The sequence below is a fragment of the Carcharodon carcharias genome, chromosome 15 (genome assembly GCF_017639515.1).
Source record: "Carcharodon carcharias isolate sCarCar2 chromosome 15, sCarCar2.pri, whole genome shotgun sequence".
In the NCBI taxonomy this organism is placed as follows: domain Eukaryota; kingdom Metazoa; phylum Chordata; class Chondrichthyes; order Lamniformes; family Lamnidae; genus Carcharodon; species Carcharodon carcharias.
The window spans coordinates 6,336,945-6,363,887 of NC_054481.1; the positions used below are offsets into that span (position 1 = coordinate 6,336,945).

Below are 26,943 nucleotides of genomic sequence, written 5' to 3' on the forward strand. Positions count from 1 at the left end.
ACCTCAGCCACCTGTCTGGCTTCATTCCCCAGAATTAGGTCCAGCAATGCACCATCCCTTGTTGGACCATCTACATATTGACCTAAAAAGCTCTCCTGTACACTTTTCAAGAAATCCACTCCATCCAAGCCCTTAACACTATGTCTATCCCAATTAATGTTGGGAAAGTTGAAATCACCTAATAGAATTACCCTGTTGTTATTGTTTTTACACACCCCCGCAAATTGTGCACATATTTGCTCCTCAGTTTCCCGCTGACTATCCGAGGGTCTATAATAAACACCTAACAATGTGGTTGCCCCTTTTTTATTCCTAAGCTTTACCCACAAAGATTCATTTGATGCCCCCTCCAAGGTATCATCTCTCCTTACTGCAGTAACTGACTCCTTAACTAATAATGTAATGCCTCCTCCTCTTTTACCCCCTCCCCTGTCTCGCCTGAAGATTCTATATCCCAGAACGGTGAGCTGCCAATCCTGCCCCTCCCTCAACCATATCTCAGTGATGGCTACTATATCACAATTCCACGTGTCAATCCTCACCCTTAACTCATCCATTTTACTTGTAATACTCCTGGCATTAAAGTAGAGGCCATCCAGCCTTGCCTTACTCCCTTGAAACTTAATGCAGATGTACTCCCTCTGACTTGATTGTTTTACTGTACTATGCTGTGTCCCTATGCTGCTAACATTCTGTGTCCCCTCCCCCCTTCCCTGCTGAATTAGTTTAAACACCTCCCAACAGCACCAGCAAACCCGCCCGCAAGGATGTTAGTCCCGCTCTGGTTCAGATGTAGACCGTCCCACTTGTACAGGTCCCACCTTCCCCAGAAACGGTCCCAGTGATCCAGGAATCTAAAACCCTCCCTCCTGCCCCAACTCTTAAGACACATATTCATCTGCGCTATTCTCCTATTTCTGAGCTCGCTAGCACGTGGCACTGGGAGTAATCCAGAGATTACAACCGGAGAGGTCTTGCTTTTTAGTCTACTGCCTAACTCCCTGATGCAAGACCTCATCCCTCTTTCTACCTATGTCATTGGGATAAATATGTACCATGACCTCTGCCTTATCACCCTCCCCCTTCAGGATCCCCTGCAGCTGTTCAGTGACATCCTGGACCCTGACACCAGGGAAGCAACACATCATCCTGGAGTCACATTGATGGCCACAATAGTGCCTATCTGTTCCCCTGACTACAGAATCCCCTATTACTATTGCTCTTCCTCTCTTCCTCCCCTCCTATACAGACAGGCTGCTTGTGGTGCCAGGAGCTTGGCTCTGAGCACTCCCTGGAGGAACCAGTGCCCTCATCAGCCTCCAAAATGGAATACTGATTTGTAAGCGGGACCCCAAGGGGACTCCTGAACTACCTGCCTGTTTCTCTTGGACTGCCTCGTGGTCACCTATTCCCTTCCTTCCTCAAGTCCCTTCATCTTCGGTGTGACCACCTCTTTAAACGTGCTATCCATGTTGCTCTCAGACTCGCAGATGCTCCACAGTGTCCCCAGCCACCATTCCAGCTCTGAAACCCAAGCTTCCAGGAGCTGCAGCTGGACACACTTCCTGCACACATGCTGGTCCCGGGCACTGGAAATGTTCCCGGCTTCCCACATGGAGCATGAGGAGCACACCACAACTTTGAGCTCTCCTGACATGACTTACCCCTTTAAATTAAACCTTTTATGTCAATTACTTTCGGGCCCTTCTTTCCTGATCCTCGTTACTACAGAATATACAAACTACAAACCACAAAAAGACCTTAAACTATAAGCAATTAAAGTAGTAAATACTTACCTGACCTTACTCACTACTTACCAGTCATTCCTTTCCCTTGTAGCTGCAGCAGGGCAAGACCACTCTCTGAAGATTCAAGAATTTGGATAGCAAGGAAAAAATGCAAAGAGCACCTCTTCCCTTATGCACTGAATCCCCACCGTGCACCAAATTGCCAAAACCCACACTCACTGTGGCTGTGTCTCAGTCAGGATGAGCTCTCTTCTCTGTTCATGTGCCAGCACACTGTAGTATGCTTCTAAATAGTCCCAGAAAAACCATTGCTTGATTGACAGCTCTCGTCCTCTGACCTGTGCTGTGAATTTCACAAAGTTTATTTACACAAGGCTAAGAGGTTTCAAGTGCTTGCAGTTTCAGGTATTGAAACTTTAAAAGGTTTGGATGATTGACAATTTTATTGGGCTGTAGTAAGAAGGATGTTTTTTTAAAAGAAAGTGGAAAGTTTCAATGAATGATTTTTTAAAGTTTTTTTTACATCTCCTATTGTCACTAGGGGATTAATTGCATTTATACAGTCTATGGTGGATCAATGGGAATGAAAGTGCCATATCTGGGCCTGGGGGTCATGAGGCCTTTTAAACAGCCCACCTCAGCATCCAACAGTCCCTTTGGCTCCCCGGGTCAGCTGGCCGACTCCAGCCGTAACGTGCCCACCGCCACCCCACCCCCCCAACAATGAAAACACCATCCTTTCTCCCAAGGTGGGCAGGGCGAGTTGGGAATTTTCCTGACTTCTGCCAGCTGCCTTGGGTGAAAATCCGGGCCAATTTTCTGTGGTTATAGATTCCAAGAAACTTCTTAAAACTTTATAAAGATTGGGTTTCAATTGTTTGTTGTACTTTAGTCTTGAGAAGTGACCATACAATAGTAGCAGGAAGTTCCTGTTTCAAACATAAACTGTATTAATAATAACAAATGAAGCTGTGAATCTTGGAAATACTTCCAACTCAAATTTACTGATGCACAATAGGGAAACTATGGTCACAATGAGACTGATTTTCAGTTTAGCATTGGTCCAACTGTGACTCATTTACCCAATAATTCTGAAATCTCTGAAAGATATTTGCTGTATTTCACACTGCCATTTATAGAACTGGTGTTCATATGGGGTCCAACACAAATAAGTCCAACCCTAACTCCTGGAATTGCTGGATAGTAAACCAGTAGGAGGGACTCTGGCCACTTTATTTCGGCCTCCTTACCTCAGGATGCCAAGGCCTATAACCCCTTTGATCTCCTAGGGCTCCAATTCGTAAGGGTTGATGAGGTTCCCTCCTATTTATGTGGGGCCCCTGGACCATGCATTTCAAAATGGCGGTGCCTCAGAGACGGGCAAGAACAAGGTGGTAAAGTGATGTCTCCGTGATCGTGACACCTGCCAATAAATCTCACAAAAGGTGGTTGTTGTGAGGGGGGGGGGGGGGCGGGGGGTGGTAGCAGGCAGATTGGAATAAAAATTGACGTTGGTAACTTCTCAAAACCTGGGTTATGTCAACCAGATTATATCATGCTCACTCACTGACTACGCAAACCATTTTTAAAAAAAATGAAGTAGAGTGAGGATCGCCAGAGAATATCAAAGGGCAGGATTTTTCATCCAGTGGTCGAGCGCCTGACCCCGAAGGGGAGTGAAATATTGCGCGTTGGCATTGGGCGAGCGTCCTGACATCATCAGGCACTCTCGCGATCTATCGGTCGGCAGGCACGCAAGAGAGCGGCAGCATACCCGCCGACAATTAAGAGGCCTCTTAAGGCCCTTAAACAAGTCATTAATTCATATTTTCCGCTGCCCACTCAGCTGTTCGGCTGGCGGGCGAATAGGCCAGGCAGGCTTTGCATTTTTAACAAAACCTCACCCACGGGCGGGATGAGGTTTCCAACAGCAACTGAAAAAAAAACGAAAGAATTTTTTTAACGTCACATGTCCCTTTTCATGTGACCGAGTCATGTGAGGGGACGCGTTTATACCATTTGTAAAATGCTTACTTTTCGTTTTAACACCCTTCAGCTCCCTGAGGCAGCTCTGTGCCTTCAGGGGTCTGTCAGTGACGCGCTTCCCCACACCCCCCCCCAACCCCAGGCGCAAGCACAGACTTCCACGGTCCCGCTCCTCCCGCACCCCACCCCTGCAGCACTGAGGGTCTCAGCGCCTGTTTCACGCTGGCCAGCCAGAGTGAAATCGCGGGTCAGAGCCCGATCACGGGCGGTGGTGGGTGGGGGGGGGGTTGAGGGGTGGGGGGGGGTGGGGGAGGGTGAGTCTTATGGCCATTCCTGGGCCTGTCCCACCGCTTCTGCCTGATGAGAAAATCCTGCCCAAGTTGAATCCTAATTATCTTTACCTGTTTGGTTTTTAAAAGGGTTGTTAGGGCACAGCTCATTCTTTAAAGGGTTTCATGACAGAAATGGTTAAACGGGTCAGATAATAAAACTCGTTAGTAATTTGTTAGGTACATGTATGACTACCATCAACAGCAGGTTTATAAGATTCCGTTTCATTTTAGATTTTCTTTGAAACGTTGGGCGGAATTTTCCTTGCCCGCTGGTGTTGGGCCTGTCTGGCGGTGTGAGCGGACAATATGGCGAGAAGGCCCCGAAATTGGTTCCACCACCTCATGAAACCATGTTTGCGATTGTCCGCTCAGCCCATCGACGGCGGGTCGCGTTTTCCTCCATCGAACGTCGGGAGCCTCATTGTAATACATCCCCATAAGGCTAGCCCGTCAGAATTGTCCCCACAACGCCCCCCTCCCACCCCCTGGAATTGTCCCCCCACGTTGGTGGGAAAACACGCCGGTGCAGAACACGCCTTGCCAAGTGTGACGCGCAGAAGTCAGGACTTACCACCAGGGCCTTGATCACACCACGGGCATCCGAGGGGCAGAAGGTGCTGGAGCCCGACAGCAACGGTACCCAGGAGGAACGTCCATGGCATGCTGGGTGGATTCTCACGGACATGGCTCTGCTGCGAAGCAGCTCACGGAAGTCGGGATATCGTCGTTGAGGGTCTGCTCACAGTGGATGATGGTCAAGGGGGTGGAGAGGAAGGTCCAGCTGTGCTTAGGAGAGGAAGATGTACCGGGGAGGGTGGGAGAGGAAGGTCTAGGATCGACTGGGAGAGGAAATAGTGTCGGGGAGGGGGTGAGGTTGGGATGGGGGGGTATGAAGGCGTTGGGTGGATGAGGTTGGGAGGGGGAGAACGAAGGTGTCGGGGAGGTTGGGAGGGGGGAGGGACTACAGGGGAGGAGGGGGTAAAGTGGAGGAAGACGGCAACTGGGGAGGTAGGTGTAAGGGGAGTGGAAGGTGTAAGGGAAGGAGCTCGGAGGGGGGAAGGAATCCATGGGGAGGCAGGAGTCCGGGGGAGGGGGAGGAAGGAGTGTGAGGAGGGGGGTAGTAAGGGTGGAGGAAGGATTGCAGAGAGGGGAGGGAGTAAGGCTGGAGGAAGAAGTAAGGGTGTCTGAAGGAGTCAGGAAAGGGTAGGACTAAGGGGGGGGACTGTGGGGGGTGGGTGGGGAGACCGGGGGAGGGAGTCAAGGGGTGGGGGTAGAACTAAGCTGGGGGGGAGTCTGGGGGGAAGGAATTCCAGAAGGAAGGAATTCCAAGGGGGAAGAGTTTCCAAGGGGGGAATGAGCCCAGAGTAGGGGCAGGTCCAGGTGAATGTGCAAGGGAGGGGTCTGATGAGTCCATGACTAAGGAGTGAACTGAGGGTGGGCATGGTAGGAGGGAATGATGAGAATGACCGAGGGCAGAGTGAGGCAGTAGGGTGAGGGTTCGACTGTATCGAGAGAAGGGATGAGGAGAGTGGTTAGTGGGGGCACGGAGGCAGACATGGACCCTGGGGGTGGGAAGGAGGAGAACGGGGAGGTTAATGTAGATGGGGGGTGGGATTTTCAGGGAGGAAGGGAATGTGCACATTTCCCTGGACATCCCCAAAGAAAAAGGGTTGTGACTGGTTGGTCACGGAGGGGGGGGAAGGTGATACCAGTGGCGGGGTGGGGTGGGGGGGTGGTCAACAGTGATGGGGGAACGGAAATGGGTGACTGCAGGAAGGGAAAGGATGGGGGTATGAAAGAAAAACTATTACTACCTCACTGACTAAATTGAAAGTGAAACAAGAGTCGTGGTGAGTGAGATCAGGTGCTGCATGGGAGGGTGATCATTGGACAAGCGGAGATGCAGGTCAGCTCAGATGGACAACTGAAAGTGATCCCCAGCAGGCAGCACTGAAAATGCTCGGGACACTGAGGTGAGTGTGATACGTGAAGGATCCACGTGTGGGAGAGAGAGAGCGCTCGCACAAGGCTCTGAAATGCCCTGCCCCACACACACACTCCTCCCTCCAGAATCACTTGTGGGCTGGCTGCATGCAGCTGAACTGCTGGTGGCGGGGTGAGGGGTGAGGGGTGAGGGGTGAGGGGTGAGGGGTGGGTGGGGGATACAGTGGGAGGACTCACGAAGTCTGTCAATGAAGCCGAAAGACACCATTACACATTTTTCACTGAAAGTGCTGAAATATATTTCCGGATTGTAAAGTGACAAAATGTGTTCACCCGTGCAACCAATGGTGATCAGAATGTCTTAACTTTTGAACGCCTTAGCTTTCTAGGTGCTGCCCTGACATCCGCAGCAGGTGTGGAGACAGCCTATGCAATGGTTGGCTCTCCTGCCGCTGATGACTTTGGTGTGGGTCCTGTGGAGAATCGAGGCCTTGAGGGCCCCGGCTTGCTCTGGCTATCCTGCTGTGGCCCAACTGCTGCCTCTGTGGTGACAGAGGACGAGGTTGAGGGGCTCACAGAGAAAGGGGACGTGAAGGGAGCAGACAACCTCTGAGATTCGTGAGTGGATGACCCAGGGGTGTCCAGCTGCTACTCCTCCTCCCTTCAGGTGTCCTGGCCTGACTCCTTGAGGAGAAGGAGCACCTGGAAGAATGTTGAGGTGCCCCGTTTCCCCATCACGTTGCCACTGTAGGAACTCACCCATGGCTCCCGCGATGGAGAGCAGGTCTGCACACATCCCCACGTTCTGCTGGACCAGGGTCTCCATGGCGTCCGCCATCCTCCCCATGGAGACCTCCATATGCACATCAGAGAGCAGGTGGACACATTCCTCCAACTCATGAGCCACTTGGTGAGGGCTCCCAACAGCTCTGTGTGATGTTCCCGGCCTTCTGCTGACTCCACGATGAGTTGAAAGGCCAAATCCAGAGGTTCATCATCTAACTCGGACCTCACAGATGCCTCTTCTCCAGCGGTCCTCTGAGTGCTGGGGAGCTCGGCTGAACCTGCCTCCTCCTGCTGCAGACACATGCCCATACTGACCACCACATTGTGAACTCAAGCCTGCTCTAGATCTAGGTCCCACCGAGGTGTGTGTCTCTGCGCTGGTGGAGGGTGTGGGTAAGTGCTGTGACAGGTCTTCCAGGCTGCTTATTTCCAGCTCTACAATGGAGGAGGTGTCCTCTTGGCTGGAGGTGAGGACCTGGATGGAGCTGAGAGACTGGCTGGCAGAGGGTGTCGGTCACTTGACAGAGCTCCCTGTGACCCAAAGAAGAGATAATTAGTGCCTGGCAGCAGAGTCAAAAGCAGGAGAGAGAGCACTCACAGTTGCGTTGAGAGAGGGATGATGTGATGCAGGATCCTCACAAGGATGCTCACCACTGACCTCACTGTCAGCACAGACACGGTCCATACTCTCACCAGTCAGCGCGATGGCTCACTCCTCAAAGTGAGTGAGGGGCCTAATGTGGGCCACTCCATCCCCGGTCTGGGTGCTCTCCCTGCTGATGTGAGCCAGCTTCTCCTGCATGGAAACAGATGGAGAGAGTGTGAGCAGGACACATGGCACTGAGGGGAATGTTTGTGTGGTGAGCGGAGCCATGGACAGGATCTGGACACAAGCTCCAGAGGACATGAGCCTGATGGAGATGTGAGGGTGTGTGTGAGAATTAGTGGTGTTGTCCTTGGAGGTGTGAGATCCCTGTGGGTGTGTGATGGGTTTGTGAGTGTGTGAGTTGAGAGTGATGAGAAGAGTGACTTACCCTGGCGGAACAGATGAGACCATTCACCCTGTTGTGGCACCGGGTGGCTGTCCTCTTTTGCGGGGCATTGAGGTGACCACTGCTACCACCGCCTCCCAAGCCAGGTTGGTGATGTTGCTGCCCATCCTGTTGCCAGGTCGGGGGTAGAGGACATGGTGGTGAACCTCTGCTGCGTCCAAAAGGTGCTCGAGGGAAGCGTCATTGAGCCTGGGGGCTGCAGTCTTTTTGCCTCTAGGGGCCATGTTTTTTAACAGCAGTGTAGGGCTGGAAGCGCTGAGAGGTATGCGCGCGGCTGGACTTTAAATATGGCTCCCGGCGTGATGAAGCGGCGAGGTGATGGCGTGGTGGGTGAATGAGAGCCCGGCTACCATGGAAACAGCGTTTTTCCCAGGAATCCATAATTAATGCGTTATTGCTAGATTGGGACGATCCAGTGTGAAAAGCCACCATTGCGGCCGGTGGATAAAACATAGTTTTTCCCACTCACTACCACACTTGTTACAAATCTGGGACGATTTCGCCCATTGGAAAATAAAAAGATCCTCCCTAAAACAAAAAGTCATCACTTTTCCAACCAGAAATAATATTAAAGGATATTTGTGGTTTCAACATGAATTATAAAGAAATTAAGAGATGACTAGGAAAATATTGAGGCTTTTTGAGGTTTAGAAATATAATATTTTGCATTCTATATATATTCCTATCACTTGATTTTGAAGTGTATAAAGTCTTTTTTATTTTTTCATGGGATTTGGATGTCGCTGGCTGGGCCAGCATTTATTGCCCATCCGTAGCTGCATTTGAGAAGGTGTTGGTGAGCTGCCTTCTTGAACCGCTGCAGTCCCTGTGGTGTAGGTACACCCACAGTGCTGTTAGGGAGGGAGTTCCAGGATCTTAATCTAGCAATAGTGAAGGAAGGGTAATATAATTCCAAGTCAGGATGGTTAGTGGCTTGAAGGGGGACTTCCAGGTAGTGGTGTTCCCATTTATCTGCTGTCCTTGTCTATCTAGGTGATAAAGGTCATGGGTTTGGAAGGTGCTGTCAAAGGAGCCTTGGTGAATTCCTGCAGTGCATCTTATAGATGGTACACACTGCTGCTACTGTGTGTCGGTGGTGGAGGGAGTGAATATTTGTGGATGTGATGCCAATTGAGTGGGTTGCTTCATCCTGGATGGTGTTGAACTTCTTGAGTGTTGTTGGAGCTGCACTCATCCAGGCAAGTGGGGAGTATTCCATCACACTCCTGACTTGTGCCTTGTAGACGACGGACAGGCTTTGGGGAGTTAGGAGGTGAGTTACTGGTTGCATGACTCATGTAGCCACAGTATTTATGTGGATGGTCCTGTTCAGTTCTGGTCAATGGTACCTCCCAGGATGTCGATAGTGGATTCAGTGATGGTAACGCCATTGAATATCAAGTGGAGATGGCTGTATTCTCTCTTGTTGGAGATAGTCATTGCCTGCTACTTGTGTGGTGTGAATGTGACTTGCCACTTATCAGCTCAAGCCTGAATGTTGTCCAAGTCTTGCTGCATACGGGCATGGACTGCTTCAGTATCTGAGGCGTTATGAAAGGTGCTGAACATTGTGCAATCATCAGCGAACATCCCCAGTTATGATGGAGAGAAGGTCATTAATGAAACAGCTGAAGGTGGTTGGGCCTTGGATACCAATCTGAGGAACTCCTGCAGTGACGCAATGGGACTGAGATGATTGACCTCCAACAATCACAATCATCTTCCTTTGTGCGAAGTATGACTCCAAACAGTGTAGAATTTTCCCGCTGATTCCCATTGACTCCAGTTTTGTTAGCGCTCGTTGATGCCACACTCGGAGTTAAGTGCTGCCTTGATGTCGAGGGCAGTCACTCTTACCTCACCTCTTGAATTCAGCACTTTTGTCTATGTTTGGATCAAGGCTGTAACGAGGTCAGGAGCTGAGTGACCCCGGCAGAACCCAAACTGAGTGCCTGGGAGCAGGTTATTGCTAAGCATGTGGTACTTGATAGCACTGCTGATGACCCCTTCCATCACTTTACTGATGATGGAAAGTAGACTGATGGGGCAGTAATTGGCCGGGTTGGATTTGTCCTGCTTTTTGTGTACAGGACATACCTGGGCAATTTTCCACATAGCTGGGCAGATGCCAGTGTTGTAGCTGTACTGGAGCAGCTTAGCTAGGGGTGTGGCAGGTTCTGGAGCACAGGCCTTCAGTACGATTATAAAACATTGGCAATGCTGCACTAATTTTGAGTTCGCTTTTATTTTCTGGACTGTGAAAACAGCTGCCGCAATTTTGGCATCTGAGATTAAGCGTATCTCTTGCGAAAATGAATTTGAATTTTAGAAAAACAAAACCAGGGGCTTATACTAACAAGGTTGTTTTTTTATCAGATGACAGGAAGCGCCTAATAGAAAAATAAAACTCTGTAAAGCTCCTGAATATATTTATTGACCATTAATCACCTGATTTTAGAGCCTCTGAATGACAGTACAAACGGACATTTTTTTATTCCTCCTTTTCAGACATACTCAGGTCTTTTCTGTGTTGTCGTAAACCCATACAAAATGCTGCCCATCTACAGTGAGAAGATTGTAGAAATGTACAAAGGGAAGAAGCGACATGAGATGCCACCACACATTTACGCTATCGCAGACACAGCGTACAGGAGCATGCTGCAAGGTAAGATGTAACAGCAGGCCTGCATTATATTTTTGCCACTGAATCTGGTACCGGAAGGTTTTTGTGATTCGACCTGCAACAAAAGCTCCTGACAGTTTAGGATGCAGTCACTTAACTCTCCACACAAACATTCAGCAGATTCATACAAAGCAGAAGAACTATAATTACTGCAGTATTAACTTTTAGTGTTACAGATTCTTGGAACTGTTCTAATCAACTCCAATAGCAAGAAACTATCAGAAGAAACCATGACTGGGGTAGACAATACTGTCAGTCTTGTAAACGACAGTAAATTGATTTGTTACTTTTGACCTCTTTTGGTAACTGTCGTAATGTATAATTATTTTTTGAAATTTCTCCTCAGTACTGTTGCGATAAGACTATAAAACATGATGTCTGGTATGCATTCATATGTTTGTTGTATTTTTAAAAAGTGGTAAATAACAGACAGCCTGAAATGATTACAAATTATAATCGATACAAAAGATGTCACGACCTTAGCTCTGGGATTAGATTACAGCTTTAAAATCTGTCTCTGTTATCTTTTACATAACAACAGCAACTCGTGTGCATCCTTAACATAGAAAAATGTTCCAAGGTGCTTAAGAGAGGAGTAGAATCAACCCTCTGTGGGAGAGTTAAAAGAGATAACCAGCAGCTTCTTCAAATAAATGGGTTTTGAAAAAGGACTTGGCAGTTTGGGGAAATTTAAGGAAGGAGCTCCATCAAGCCGAGTTCAGATGACTGAAGCCTTCACCAGTAATAGTGAAGTTGAAGGATGAGGGTTGCTCAGGAGACCAGAGAAGTTTGAAGATAAAGATAATGATTTGATATTTGAGTTGTTGGAAGATACGTATTCACTACAGAGCAGGGAGCATAGGAATGATGGATGAGGGGTTACTGAGGGTGTAGGCAGCAGAGCTTTCAATGATTTGTAGTTATGGGCTGGCAATGAGGGCATTGGAGAAATTGAGCCTAGAGATGGTGAGACATAGATAAGGGTTGCAGCAGCAGTGGGAATGTAATAGGGACAGAGATGGACAATGTTTCAGATGTGAAAGCCTTAATGACATTTAGGATATGGAGTTATAAAATCAACTGACTACAGGAGTTGTGCATAGCTTAGACCTGCCCAAGCAAGGGTAAGGAAGTCAGTGACAAAAAAGCAATGGCTTCATTCTTCCTGATTCAGTGGGATGAAAATCAGGCTCATTTCATGGCATGGGGCAGACAAGTGGTGGCTGTGTGGCCCAGGGTAGGGGTGAAGGGTAAAACTGGCTACTGTCGATGTATGTATGAAAACAGAGCACCTGGTAATGGGAAATGGCCTTTAAGGTAAAGGAAAAGGATGTGACAGTAGCAAATGACAAGTGCCCTTGCAGGGATGGAATGAAACTATTTCTTTCGATGTCTTATCTGCATTGGAACAGGTAGGAGTGAAACCATACAAACAAGCACAGTTCCGTGGTAGAAAACTATAAAGAAGAGACAGTAGAGTAGGATTGTATGGTTCAATGTGTTGAATGTCACAGAGAAGAATGAGGAGGAAAAATACGCAGTGATTGGTGATTTTACCACTGGTGACTTTGACCAGTGAGATCTTAGGCTTTTTAAAATTTATTCTTTCATGGGATGTGGGCATCGCTGGCTAGGCCAGCATTTGTTGCCCATCCCTAATTGCCCCCTGAGAAGGTGGTGGTGAGCTGCCTTCTTGAATCGCTGCAGTCCATGTATTGTAGGTACACCCACAGTGCTGTTAGGGACGGAGTTCCAGGATTTTGACCCAGCGACAGTGAAGGAACGGCGATATATTTCCAAATCAGGGTGGTGAGTGACATAGAGGGGAACTTCCAGGTGGTGGTGTTCCCATGTATCTTCTGCCCTCGTCCTTCTAGATGGTAGAGGTCATGGGTTTGGAAGATGCTGCCTCAGGAGCCTTGGTGAGTTCCTGCAGTGCATCTTGTAGACAGTACACACTGCTGCTACTGTGAGTGGAGTGGTGGAGGGAGTGAATGTTGAAGGTGGTGGATGGGGTACCAATTAAGCAGGCTGCTTTGTCCTAGATGGTGTTGAGTTTCTTGAATGCTGTTGGAGCTGCACTCATCCAGGCAAGTAGAGAGTCTGTGAGCAAGGTAGAAATGGGGCTAAAACAGTTTGCAAAGGAAGCCTGGAAGAAGTAAACACAGAACTGGGATATGTGGACATTGGAGAGGAAAGGAAGATTGGGTGGTATCTGGAGGTGATGAATGAGTGAAGAATAGGTATTTTGGGGAAAGGTCTCAATGTGAGTTGTTGAAAGGGTGAAGGATAGCATCTAAACAAAGGGTCACTAATAATATTGGTTCATATTGGGGCCAGGGAATGTAATCGATTGGGGAACAGTTCGTTCAATGCAATCATGTGGCAAGAGTTTGACCTCATGGAAAATATGAGCTTGAAGAAGACAAATAGTAGATGGAACGGAAACTGTAGAGTGACAGGGGTGATGAAGGGATGAAGGAGGGTTAGTGTGATCAGGAGGTATTTAATGATGAGGCAGGTCAATGGAAGATCTCAATCTTTGAGAGGGAAAAATCCATGCTATCCCTGCAGTTAGTGTTGGAGGCAGGCTTTTTGAGGCAGTAGTTATCATGTCTTAATTTTGAGTTTTATTTAGTCGTGAATTGGTTTGTATACTAGTAATAACCATGCCAGAGAAGTAATAACAGGAAAACAGACTATTTCTCCCAACAAGTCCATCTCGATGTTACCCCTCTACCAAATAATCCAACTCACATTCAACCACCCTGTTCCCGTGTACCTTCAATCACATTTCCTTCATCCAATTTTCCATGTAGTTAATACAGAATGAGTCTCCTCAAGGAGTGTTACTAACTATGGTCTGAATTTTCACTCCCAGATCAGGAACACAGAGTCAGGACAATTGTCGGCTCCACAAACCCAACCCGGGAGAAAGTGCTCCTGAAAGTTGGTTTTCTGTCAGGGTGGGGTGAGGTGGGGGTGGGAGGGTAGTGGGGGGGGAGTGCTTGTTGAGGTGAAATCAGAAACCAGAATGAGTGCAGAGGCTGCTGGGTGCGGAGACTCGCTGGGCAGAGTCCTGCCTCGGTGCACCAGCACTGCGTCACAGTTTAAAAAATAAAACAATAAAACATAAAACAGCCCTCACCCCTCTCCATCCCGTCCTTCCCCCATACGCTCTGCTTTCTCCAGGCATGCTACCCCATACCAAACTACTCCCTCTCCCATCTCTCATGGCCCCCATACCTTCCATGCCAACCTATGCCCCCTAACCACCCTGTGGCTCTTTATATCCTCGACATCAATCCATGACCCCCATCCACCACCATGGCCCTTTATAGCCACCATGCCCCCACCTAGCCCCCCGAGCCCTTACACCCGCCATGCCAACTCAGACAGATTCCACCATGAGCAAACCTCAGGCCATGCTGCAATGAGATAAAATAAAGTACTTAAGTGTCTATTGCAGACTTTTTTTTGACAAAGCACTGTTATTCATAAAAACCTATTCACTACATTTACATTCCTTTAACTACATGATCCCTTATAAAAATGATCATTTATAGACCTACTTCAAAGAGTCAGTAACCATTTGTAACTGTCAATCAAACTGCGAAATGGCAGGCACCCCATTCTGATAATGGAAGATTGTGAAATCAGTCATGCAGCACTAATCCAGTAATGATAGCTCTCAGACTAATGTCAACAGAGTGAATTAGCAAGCAATGATTTTTTTTTAACATTCTACATGATTTTTTTCAAAGATTCAAAGGGCAGGAGTTTTAAATGCCTTTGACGGCTTGACAGTTACTTTTGACACTTTTGACAGCTCTGTTGGCAGGTCCAATGAGCTTACGTACTTTTTACGCACATTCATGTCCACTTTTCGAATTCCCAAAGGGAATCCTAACTCTCCCAAAGGGCAGCCTACCTCCCTCAATGGTGTTCTGTGACCATATCCAAAAGGGTACCCCACCTCTCCAAAGGACTCCACAAAATTTAGACCTGCTCCTACCAGGTCCAATTTGCACACATCGTATTCCCTGCTCCTGACTGACAAAAATCAGACATGACTGGTGGCAGCTGTTGTTTTATATGGGCATCTGCCTCCACGAAATGCGTACGCAAAAAACCCTGCCCCTGTTCCTACACCCACGATGGGACCACAACTTTTCACTTTTAACATTAATGATCTAGATGAAGGAACTGAGGGCATCCTGGCTAAGTTTGCAGATGATATAAAGATAGGTGGAGGGACAGGTAGTATTGAGGAGGCGGGGAGGCTGCAGAAGGATTTGGACAGGTTAGGAGAATGGGCAAAGAAGTGGCAGATGGAATACAATGTGGGCAAGTGTGAAGTCATGCACTTTGGTAGGAAGAATAGAGGCATGGACTATTTCCTAAATAGGGAGAGAATTCGGAAATCTGGAGTGCAAAGGGACTTGAGAGTCCTAGTCCAGGATTCTCTTGAGGTTAACTTGCAGGTTGAGTCGGTAGTTAGGAAGGCAAATGCAATGTTGGCATTTATTTCGAGAGGACTAGAATATAAAAGCAGGGATGTGCTGCTGAGGCTTTATAAGGCTCTAGTCAGACCACATTTAGAATATTTTGAACAATCTTGGGCCCCGTATCTCAAGAAGGATGTGCTGGCCCTGGAGAGGGTCCAGAGGAGGTTCACGAGAATGATTCCAGGAATGAAAGGCTTAACATATGAGGAACGTTTGAGGACTCTGGGTCTATTCTTGATGGAGTTTAGAAGGATGAGGGGGGATCTGATTGAAACTTACAGAATACTGAAAAGCCTGGATAGAGTGGATGTGGGGAAGATGTTTTCATTAGTAGGAGAGACTAGGACCCGAGGGCACAGCCTCAGAGAAAAGGGAAGACCTTTTAGAACAGAGATGAGGAGAAACTTCTTTAGCCAGAGAGTGGTGAATCTATGGAATTCATTGCCACAGAAGGCTGTGGAGGCCAGGTCATTGAGTGTATTTAAGATGGAGATAGGTAGGTTCTTGATTGGTAAGGGGATCAAAGGTTATGGGGAGAAGGCGGGAGAATGGGGTTGAGAAACTTATCAGCCATGATTGAATGGTGGGGCAGACTCGATGGGCCGAATGGCCTAATTTCTGCTCCTATGTCTTATGGTCTTATGGTCTAAAATGGTAGTTGCTGCATTTGTTGGTGGGACTTCCAGATTTCAGCCTCCTCCACTATTTTCATCTCCATCGTTGTGAAAATCGAGGCCTTCATGTCCAATATATATTGCATATCTGTAATTTACAGCTTGATACACAACAGCAAATTTCATGAATACTTAGATTAACATCATGAATATCATCGGAAAATGACCAACAATCTTGAGCTATCAACATAAACCGTTCCTTGTTAATGGGTGAAGTCACGAACTGCCCGATGAATAAATACAAAAGCAAAATACTGCAGATGCTGGAAATCTGAAATTAAAACAGAAAATGCTGGAAATACTCAGCAGGTCAGACAGCATCTGTGGAGACAGAAACAGAGTTAACGTTTTAGTTCTGTGACCTTTCATCAGGATAAATGGTTAGCTGGTATCTTTCAAGGGGCAGGCCATAGAAGTTTAAACAGACATTGAGTAAGTGATGTTTATTAAACTCTGAAGTTTCAGATAAGCAGCACCATTATGTAGTAATGTTTGGAAAACTCTAAAAGTTATACTGTGTTGTTTTGGGAGCCTTAGGAAGTGGAGTCATTCTAGATTAAATCAGCTATTATTTAAAGGAAACCATACATCCAACATCTATTGCTTTCGCCTCTCAGAATTTCATGCACTGGAACCTTTGATAGCTACAGTAGTTTAGTATAATGTACCTTGTCTAAAGCCATTAGTGCTGCTGGTGCAGTTAGAGTGATATTAACTACTCAGCTGTGACATATTTCATCTAATATTCCTTGCAATGATAGAAGGAGAAGAGTAAAGTAGTATGACCCTAGGATACTGCACTTTCATCAATGAAACCAGAGCTCAATCCAGCCCATGTGGAAAGAATTTCAGTGCTCTCCTACTGGTTCCTGGTAAAAAAATAAATTTGGGAGGCAGATCCCAATCTAACCGAGCACAAATGTGAGACCTCAGAGTGGTAATGTAAAAACAGATGGCATCTGTCAGAGCTTGCTAGGATAATGCTTTTGACCAAAATGTGACGGGACTTGGCTCTTCACACAGTGAATTCTCAATTTCAGATATTTTCCCCATGTATAAAAACTAAAGGGCCCCATTCTGGGCTATACTTAGACAGGCCTGTGTAAAACAGAAAGAAATACACTTAACTATTGAGCACTGTAGGATGTGAAGTGGAATCACAAATATGGCTGGACAAAATGGAGAACAGCAAGAAGTGAAAAGATAAAAATCTAGAACGAAGAGGGAAATAAAGGAACAAATGGACTAAATTTGACACAGAAATGAGTATTATGTAGGGTTAACATCCTGCAGGATTGACCAGTCTCCAGAAATTGAAGATTAATCTCCAGGTCACTGCTGCAAGTAATCCTGGAGAAAAAAAGCAGAGGGGCATTAAAAATAATTGTGATTTTTTTATTTTGAAGACTTGTGCTGACGAAGAGTGAGAGGAGGTTTGTTTGGAATGTAAACACCAGCATGTACTTGTTGGGGAGAAATGGCTTGTTTCTGTTATTAATACAATGTAAGATTTCCATTTATTTGTTTATAAAAATATTGGAGGGGGCAGAAAAGGCTGTTTGACTGACAATCACGAACCATCCAATTGTGCAATAAATAGACTTTTCGCTTTCCAGTTGGCATGAGAAGGTGCTGTAAGAGCAAGTGACCAATGGCAGGCACCTGGGGATGGGACAGTTGAATGCAGCCGGTCATGTGATGAAACCTGCATAAACACATTCAACCCAAATTCGCAATCCTGGCAATAAGGGAATTGGGTTTATTTTGGAGGTTGGTCAAGGTACTAATCTGGAACCACGTGATAGAAGCGTGGAGAATGCAATGAGTGACTTGTATTCCGTTTACTTTGCAAGCAGCTCGAGCAATTCTTTGAGTGTTTCATGAAGTCCATAAAAAGGCAATTGTCAGAAATTTGTTGCTAAGTTTGGAAAACAATCTCCGAGTCCCGGTGCCAACAGGTTCCATATCCAAGCTGTGCTGCTAGCACCCGCTGCTATGAATGAATGGTTAAGAATGTCACTGTGGGTAGAAGACCTCTTCATTCTCTATAAATCAGTTCCTTATATTAATTAGGAAGGACTCCAATCACCATTTGTCAATTTATGTAAAAAAAGTTTTTCAGTTCAGCTTTTTGAGTAATGGGCATTGAGCAAATGATAATGGGAATTAAAATACTCTTGTCAAGTACACGCATTGTGAATCCAGCATGACTTGCTGTTTTTTGTCCAAGATGAAAGTTGCTGACTTTAACTATAAATAATCTTCCACGCAGTCCCTAAAACCAAAAAGTGCCAGAGTCAATTAGCCTTCCTGCAAGATTAGGCCACAAATTCAGCCGAGGAAGAGGTGCAAACATTTGATTAGTCAAACTATCGGGCTAAGTAGTGGCACTCGCCTGCGAGCTCTCAACCAGGTTGCTGCAGATATCCCATTAGATAGAACCTGTTTGCACCAACTCATGATAGGATGAACTTTACTGCTGAATGACTCGAGGGTTGGCAGATGGTTGGAGGGGGCGTTGGGGAAGGTGGGGAGTTGGGGGAAGGTTGGAGAGAAGGTTGGAGGAGGGATTGGAGAAGGTGGGTGTGATGACTCGATGGAGTGTACAGGTTTAGTAAGGAAACAGAAAAACTTCATTACGGAGACCTCTCAAGTGCTTTCACTCGTCTGAAGAAACCCCACCTACACACGGACTGCCCACACTAAAAGCTCACTGGTCGATGCTCCCACAGTACAACACATGACCCATGATTGACGGTAAGGAGGGACGATACATGCAGTTGCCACATTTCTTCCCCCTTAACTTTTTTACAATCACTCTTTACAAAACACATTTGAACCTCCAACAAACATATACACAATTTCAGGTGATTATAAGTCAAGTCTCTGAGGTGCTCTTCATAGTGTAGCTCCAGCACCGGAGGTTCCTGTACAGGATCGACAGGATCTGGAGCTGCGCTATGAGTCACATCATCGGAACTAGGAAATTCAGGATTTGGCAATTCTTCTGAAACATCTGGAATGTCTGTTCTGGGTCGATCACGCAACTCAGAAGTCAACAGTTCAATGTTAATCACAGGTTGATCAGTTAATTGTTGGAATGTCTCTCTGGCACGGATGTGATCTACGTCTTTATGGATGATTCTATCTCCCACTTGTACTTGGAAAGATAATGGACCAGCCTCTGAGACAATGGCTGCCAGAGCTTAACAGGGTCCAAAATTTCGCATGTATACCGTGTCACCTACACTGAATGTGTGAGCTTTATTGTGTATGGCATGGTTAAATTTCTGATTACTCTGGTTCGGCGCTACTTTCCCCTCTAAATTTGGAACTACCAAGTGTAAATGTATGCGCAGACGGCATTTCATTAATAACTCTGACGGCGTTGAACCCATAGCCGAGTGTGGTGTTGTACGATAACTGAAGAGAAACTGGGAAAGTTGAGGTTCCAGAGTGCCTTCTGATAATTTTTTCATACCAGACTTAAATGATTGTACAGCCCCCTTGGCTAGACCATTCGTTGAGGGATGCCAAGGAGCTGTCTTCATTTGTCGGATTCCATTCGGATCCATAAATTTCTGAAACCCGGTGCTGGTAAAGGCTGTACCATTATCAGAAATGACAATTTCAGGTAGGCCACACGTGCTGAAGCAGTGATGCAGCTTCTCGATAGTTGCATTTGATGTTGGCGATTTGACTTCATATGCACCCATCCATTTTGAATGTGCATCTACAATTATCAAGGACATGGTACCTAGGAATGGTCCTGCATAATCGATATGTGGTCAAACCCAGGTTCGACCAAGACACTCCCATGGATGCAGAGGAGCCAAAACAATCAACTTCTGTTGTTGCTGACAATGGAGACAGTGCTTGACCATGCTTTCAATGTCACTGTCAATTCCTGGCCACCAGACATAGCTTCGCACAAGCATTTTCATCCTTGATATGCCTGGATGCGCACTGTGAAGCTCTGTCAAGAGTGGCTCTCTACCTTGTGATGGGACCACAACTCTTTAAGCCCACGACACAAATCCATCTTGACAGCTTAATTCCGTGTTTCTGACATGGAACGGTCTCAATTCTTCAGATACAGCCGAGTTTGGCCATCTTTACAAAACAAAGTGTATGACTTTCGACAATATTGGATCCCTGTTCATCCAATTTCTAATTTGTTTCACACACACAGGAGAAGAACCTAAGGAATTCAAAAATAGCACTAATTCTTGTGGAACGGGAATATTTACAATACTGATTTTAGGTGAAATATCTCAGGCTGGTCGAGTTTTATCTTCTGTAGCCAATCTTGACCTAAAGACTGGGTCCCTCCCCTGTTATGATTATTACAGGCAGTTGGGCTGTTTGTCGTTTGTAAGAGACTGGAACAGTGACGATGCTCTTAACTTGAATAGATTCTCCCGTGTAAGTTCTTAACTTATCGGTTGTCCACTCCGAGTTAATTGGTCGTCTTCCTTCATGAAGGTACCTGAAAGTGTGCTGTCCAACCACTGTAGTTGAGGCACCAGTATCCACTTCCAAATGCAGTGGCTTCTCATTTACTTGTACTGTCACCATAATAGACTCAGTTTTCACAGCAGTTACATTATACAGGGAGTACACATCAGTATCAGCAGCTTCAGCCTTTGCTGTACCCGTTTACTCGATCATGTTTTGTTTGCCGTCTTGCAAGCTGCTTCACCTTTGTTCAGCGTTGCCTAACCATGAGTCCCTTCTTATGACAATAATAACATTCTGCCTCTCTAAATTTACAGGTATCTGCTCCATGGTCACCTCCACATCTATAGCAGTGTAGTCTTGAAGTCGTTGATGAAGCTTTTCTGTTAGGCTTCTTATTGCTTCTTACAGTGGATGTTGAATCACGCTTTAATTCTGCCGGTCTGGTTTTTGCACCATGCTTGGTAGCAGGTTCCTGCCCCACATGAAGTATGGCGCCATTATCCATGTGTTGCAAAGCCTGCGTGTCTTTTGCAGTGCTTTCCATGGCGAGGGAGATTTCTAGGGTGCGCTTAAAGTCAATATTGATTTCGGCAAGCAAGCGGCACTGTATGGCATCATCCTTGACCCCGCATTCGAGTCTGTCCTGTAACATATTGTTTAATGTGTCCCCAAAGTCGCAGTATTCCGTTAACTGCTTGAGGTTGTGACAGACTGTCCCAGGGCATGTATTCTTGAATTAAATTTAAAGTGTTGCATTATCATGGATGGTTTTTGGCTGGAAGTGTAATTTCACTAGGCCCACTAACTCACTATATGGCTTGGAACTGGGCATGCTCAGGTCCGTCAGGTTGCCAATCAGGTTGTATGTTTTACTGACACATACACGTCAGAGGATCGCTTTCCGCTTCTCTTCTGCAGTTATTTCATTTGCTACAAAGTAAAATCCAAGGCGCTCAACATACTGGCTCCAAACTTCAATGTTAGCTACATATGGATCGATTCTTCCAAACAGCGGCGTGACTGGTGAGTAGCTTTTAAAATTCGATATACTCGCAGTAACAGAGCGAGGTGCAGAGTCGAAGTCTATTTTACCCCCGTCGCTGAATGTGATGATTCCATGGAGCAGACGGGTTTCATAAGAAAACAGTAAAACTTTATTATGGAGGCTTCGAGGAGTCAGGCAGCTAGACCTGATAACTTGTCCGATAAACCCCACCACCCCCCTCCAATTACCCGCGCTAAGGGCTCACTGGTCAAAGCTCCCGCGGTACATCACATGACTGTGGTTGACCGGAGGGAGAGACAACACATGCAGTTATCATAGTGGGGGGGGGGAGTGGATTTGGAGGTAAGGTTGGGGGTGCGGGGAAGGTTGGAGGGGAGCTAGGGGAAGATTGGAGGAAGGGTTGGGGAAAGGTTGGAGTAGAGATTGGAAGGAAGGTTGGAGGAGGGGTTGGGGGAAGGTTGGAGGAGGGGTTGGAGGGAAAGTTGGAGGAGGGGTTGGGGGAAGGTTGGAGGAGGGGTTGGGGAAAGGTTGGAGTAGAGATTGGAAGGAAGGTTGGAGGAGGGGTTGGGGGAAGGTTGGAGGAGGGGTTGGAGGGAAAGTTGGAGGAGGGGTTGGGGGAAGGTTGGAGGAGGGGTTGGGGGGAAAGTTGAAGGAGGGGTTGGGGGAAGGTTGGAGGAAGGTTGAAGGAGGGTTTGGAGGGAAAGTTGGAGGAGAGTTTGGTGGGAAAGTTGGAGGATGGGTTGGGGAAGGTTGGAGGAGGAGTTGGGGGAAGGTTGGAGGAGGGATTGGAGGGAAGGTTGGGGGTTTGGGGGGAAGATTGGGGAGGTTGGGGGAAAGTTGGAGGAGGGGTTGGGGGAAGGTTGGTGGTGTTGGGGGAAGTTTAGAGGAGGGTTTGGAGGGAAAGTTGGAGGAGGGTTTGGAGGGAAAGTTGGAGGAGGGGTTGGAGGGAAAGTTGGAGGAGGGGTTGGAGGGAAAGTTGGAGGACGGGTTGGGGAAATTTGGAGGAGGGGTTGGGGGAAGGTTGGAGGAGCAATTGGGTGAAGGTTGGGGTTTGGGGGGAAGATTGGAGTGTTGGGGGAAATTTGGAGGAGGGGTTGGGGAAGGTTGGTGGTGTTGGGGGAAGTTTAGAGGAGGGTTTGGAGGGAAAGTTGGAGGAGGGGTTGGAGGAAGGTTGGAGGAGGGGTTGGGGGAAGGTTGGAGAAGGGGTTGGGGGGAAGGTTTAAGGAAGGTTGGAAGGGGTCTAAGGGAAAGTTTCAGGGGGGTTACAGGGAAAGTTGGAGGCAGGTTTGGGGAGATGTTAGAGCGGGGTGTTGGGATGAGATTAGCTACAGATTTGAATTGTTTTTGTGAATGTAAAGATTTCTTAGTCACTTTCCTAGCATCAGTTGATTGCTCTGTGATTAATTACCCTTGGAAAATCAGCATTGGGACTGCAATTTCACCGTTGCTGCAGTCACTCTGCCTCCTACAAGCAGGTGTAATGAAAGAAATTCATTTATACAGCATCTTGCACAAAGTCCCAAATCACTTCACAGCTAATTATGTACTTTTGAGTTGTAGTCACTGGCAATGTTGTCAACTGGCAGACCAGGCTTGAAGGGCTGAATGGCCTGCTCCTGCTCCTAATATGTATGTTTGTCTGTCAGTCTGGGATGGATGAGATGAGCTGGGCCTTTGTTATCCATAATTATCTTGTGAACAGAGGGTGGAATCATGGCTGGAGTTCTGTTTATCTTGTTGCTAATGGAAGTTTAGTGTGAGTGGGCTTTGTGGGGTGAGAATAGCAGGCCAGGAGGGCATAATGGGCTCATAGTGAATCAGTAACTGGTTTTACACTGCACACGATTCTCAAGAGTCTTTTCCATTGACTTCAATCTTGTCCTTTTGTCTATTTATCTATTATCCCATTCGATCTTGGTGCTTTTAATGAGTTTTCTTGAGATATTGAAATATCGCAATAAAGTTGTGTTGCATTGTAGATATTGAAAATATATTGTAGTGAGCAGCAGCAATAAGAATCTTCAGACTTGTTGGACACGAAACAGATGCAATTGTGAACCATTTAGTCTTTGTTTTCTGGCCTCTTAAAACACCCGAGGGCCCGAAAACAGGAGCAGCGCCGGAGCTGGTGATTTCTCTCCCTGGCCCTGTGCAGATCTTGAATCATGTGTAGGCCAGACTGGGTGAGGGTGGCAGATTTCCCTCCCTAAAGGACATTAGTGGACCATTGGGTTTTACAACAATCAATGATGGTTTCATGGTCACCATTAATAAGACTAGCTTTCAATTCAAGGTTTTATTAATTGAATTTAAATTCCACCCACTGCCACGGTGGGAAACCCATACCCCCAGAGCAGTCGTCTGGGCTTCTGGAATATTAGTCCATGGATGTTACCGATATGCCACCTTTCTGTTTTAAGTAGGTTCTTTCCACCAATTTAGGCCACTTCATCCCATATCCTGCATTAATTCCTAGAGGTCAATCTGCTTTCAGGTCTTTAAAAGCACCATTCTTCAAGGTTCCGTTTACAAAAAAGCAGGATTCACTTTTTCTTTTAGCTACTCCCCTTCTTTTTGTGGAAGAAAAAACAATCCATTTTTAGTCGCTTGGTAATACTGAACTTGAGTATTGCTGAAAAAAGAGACATGCTGTCAAAGCTTTTCATTTTGTACTCATCAGGGCAGACAACAGGGCAACAAGATGGCAGATAGATTCTAATGTAGAGAAGTATGAGGTCATTCACTCTGGTCGGAAGAATAGAAAAGCTGAACATTTTTTAAAAGGTGAGAACCTTGTAAGTGTTGATGTTCAAAGGGACTCGGGTGTGTTTGTACAGGGAATGCAGAAAGTCAGCATGTAGGAGCAGGAAGCAATTAAGACGGCAAATGGCATCTTGGCCCCATTGCAAGGGGATTGGAGAACAGGAATAAAGAAGTCTTGCCAGAGTTGTACAGGGTTTTGTTGAGGCCGCTACTGTCTGTAGTTTTGGTCTCCACATTTAAGAAAAGATATACTTGTGTTGGAGGCGGCACTGTGAAAGTTCACTAGATTGGTCCCTGGGATGAAGGGGTTGTCCTATGATGGGAGGCTGAGTAAATTGGGTCGCTTTTCTCTGGAGTTTAGAGGCGATCTCATTGAAACACACAAGATTCTGAAGGGGCTTGATAGGGTGGACGCTGCGATTGTTTCCACTCGGGGAGTTTAAGGGGTACAGTCTCAGGATAAGGGGCTGATCATTTAGGACTGAGATGAGGAGAAATTACTTCACTCAAAGGGTTCTGAATCTTTGGAATTCTCTATCCATTGAATACATTTAAGGCTGGGATATACCCAGAGTCTTGGTCTCCCGGGGAATCAAGGGATATGGGGAGTGGGCGGGAAAGTGGAGTTGAAGGCCAAGGTCAGCCATGATCGAATTAAATGGCAGAGCAGGGTCAATGGGCTGAATGGTCTACTCCTGCTCTTACTAGTGCTCTTGTGAAGAACTGCAGAAGCAATCCCACTCCAGCAATTTCATGACATAGCATGTTTGGATAATGATCTGCTGTATTTAGCTGATTATTTGTCAAGAACTTTACGCATGAGGAAAGGTAAAACCATCTCCTCCAAGTGCAAGTGGAAGCCAGTGTGTTAAATGGACCGGTTGACCTGCCAAATCAAATCTTTTGCAGCAAAGCAATATTCTGGTAGGAAAAAACGCTCATTTCTCAATGTCATAAATCTTGAAAAGAAGCAGGTCTCCATGTTCATCCCTGGGTTTACGATCTGCCTCCCGATTCCCGCTCATTTAAACGTTGTTCACGGTAACGCAAAGAGGTGAAGGAGGTTTATACATGCAGGGCAGTTGTTTACTCACAAATAAGACTTATGCGCATAATCCCCTTGGAACAAATTTTGTGCAAGATTGAATAGAAAGTAAAAACACAACCAGGACAAAAAAAGAAGTTCAATTTGCCACACCATTCTCAAATCTTCTTGGTTTCAAATTGTCATTTTACAATAAATATTTCTAACCGACCAATGTGGAGCAAAGCAGCACAATTTAAATAAGTTCTCAATCTTTCTGAGGTTTTTTTTTAAAGAGGGTCTTTGATTGACCCAGCACAGTTTAGATAATGCAACTTGGAGGGAAAAAGGCTGCAGTGAAGGGAGGCTGCTGACTGGCTTTTTATCCTGTTTCTTCCTAATATGGTAAATCTGTCGACTGGTTGCTTCCCGGTGATTGAACTATTAGATTATGTTAGTGATGCAGTAGACACATCTGGTCAGTGGGAAAGCAGAATTACTGACAAAGCTAAGCAGCCAAGGATGGTAAAAATTGGGAGGCAAATCAATTAACATTAACTCAAAGTTAGCTGGTTATTGGAAAAGTGTACTTACTTTCTGTTCTTAAACAGTCTGTTTGTAAATGAAATGCCCCAACACTTGAGCAGCAATGGAAAAATTAATTAAAATAAATCTTGATCGTTCATATTTTCAAATTAGTGTAGAAACAAGATGGATTTGCTTCTAATGCTGTGAAATATTTGCTTTAATTTATCACTTCAACCAGTTTAAAATATTTTTTATATATACTTGAATAACCTGTTTTTCAGACCAAGATATATTGCTATGGGGGGGTCTTCTAAATTTGAAACCAAGATATAAAAAAAGAATCAAACCTAACCTAATGATATAACCTAATATAACCTACTTATTCCCAGGAGAAAAAATATATCCTTCCCTACTCCCACTCCTGGTCCGGCAGGGAAGATAGACCAACAACCCTCCCCATTATGGAGAATATGGACACACCCACCCTACTCAGATCAAAGCTCAGCAAGTAGCATAGATATCTACTTCTCCCCATTGCACAAAGTAATTGGTCAGAAAGAAACATGGACCATGGGATTGGACAGAGTCATGCAGCCTGTTACTATGCTGCTGGCATGTGATTCCTGACTTGCTGCGCCCCCAATGTCTGCTGGAAATGTGACCTCCCACAACACTCCGAAGATCAGTAGAGCAATTCTCCACTAATGCAAGCACAGAACCTCCTACTGGAGAAACTCTGGGAGTTTTACATGGAAAAGTAAACAATGTGGTTTATATTTCATAACTCACAACTTCAATCTTTTGAGAATTATTACAAATATCTATGATTAATAGTCTATTGATTTTGCTGAGAAGCTTCTGACCTAATATTCAGAATTGGATTTTTCACCAATGTAACATGGGATAAGAGATGACTGGGGGTGAGTTGCTGTTGAAAGTTTCCACTGACATCATAAACCATAAGGGCAATAGTTTAAGCCAGTTACAGAGTCATTACAGCATAGAAGAAGACCACTTGGCCCATCAAGTCCATGCTGGCTCTCTGTACACCAATCCAGACAGTCCCATTCCCCCACTTTATCTCTGTAGCCCTGCTGGATAATTTCCAGTGCCCATTCAGTTACCTTTTCGCTGTTGTAAAACTCCAAATCTAGTCTTCTGATCTCTGTTTGTCGGTCTTTCTTGCTCAGTTAAGCAATTTACATCCATTATCGAATTCTACCAATTTTCCTCAAGCAAGTTCACATGAACTCATAGGAAGAGATGTTTTCCAAGAAAATAGAATGTGTGATGTTGTTAAGTCATAGCAACTTATACTAAAAATAAAGCTTTTGTGTTTTACCTTTTTATAAACACAGAAATGTCCCAACAATAATATATCCCATTTGATATATAACTTGCACAGCAGTATATCATAACGTGTGCAGGGTGCCTTACAAATTTGCCAA

At 46.0% G+C, this 26,943-nt stretch overlaps 1 protein-coding gene across 3 annotated transcripts in view; it reads left to right on the top strand.

Moving 5' to 3' along the window:
• The window catches only part of LOC121288264 (myosin-11-like), a 167,861-nt gene that overhangs the window by 24,368 nt on the left and 116,550 nt on the right, over positions 1–26,943 (top strand). For all 3 annotated transcript variants that reach the window (XM_041206773.1, XM_041206771.1, XM_041206772.1), the window contains exon 3: positions 10,357–10,513. In XM_041206773.1, coding sequence (XP_041062707.1) covers positions 10,357–10,513 — 157 coding nt within the window. The remainder of the gene's footprint in view (positions 1–10,356; positions 10,514–26,943) is intronic.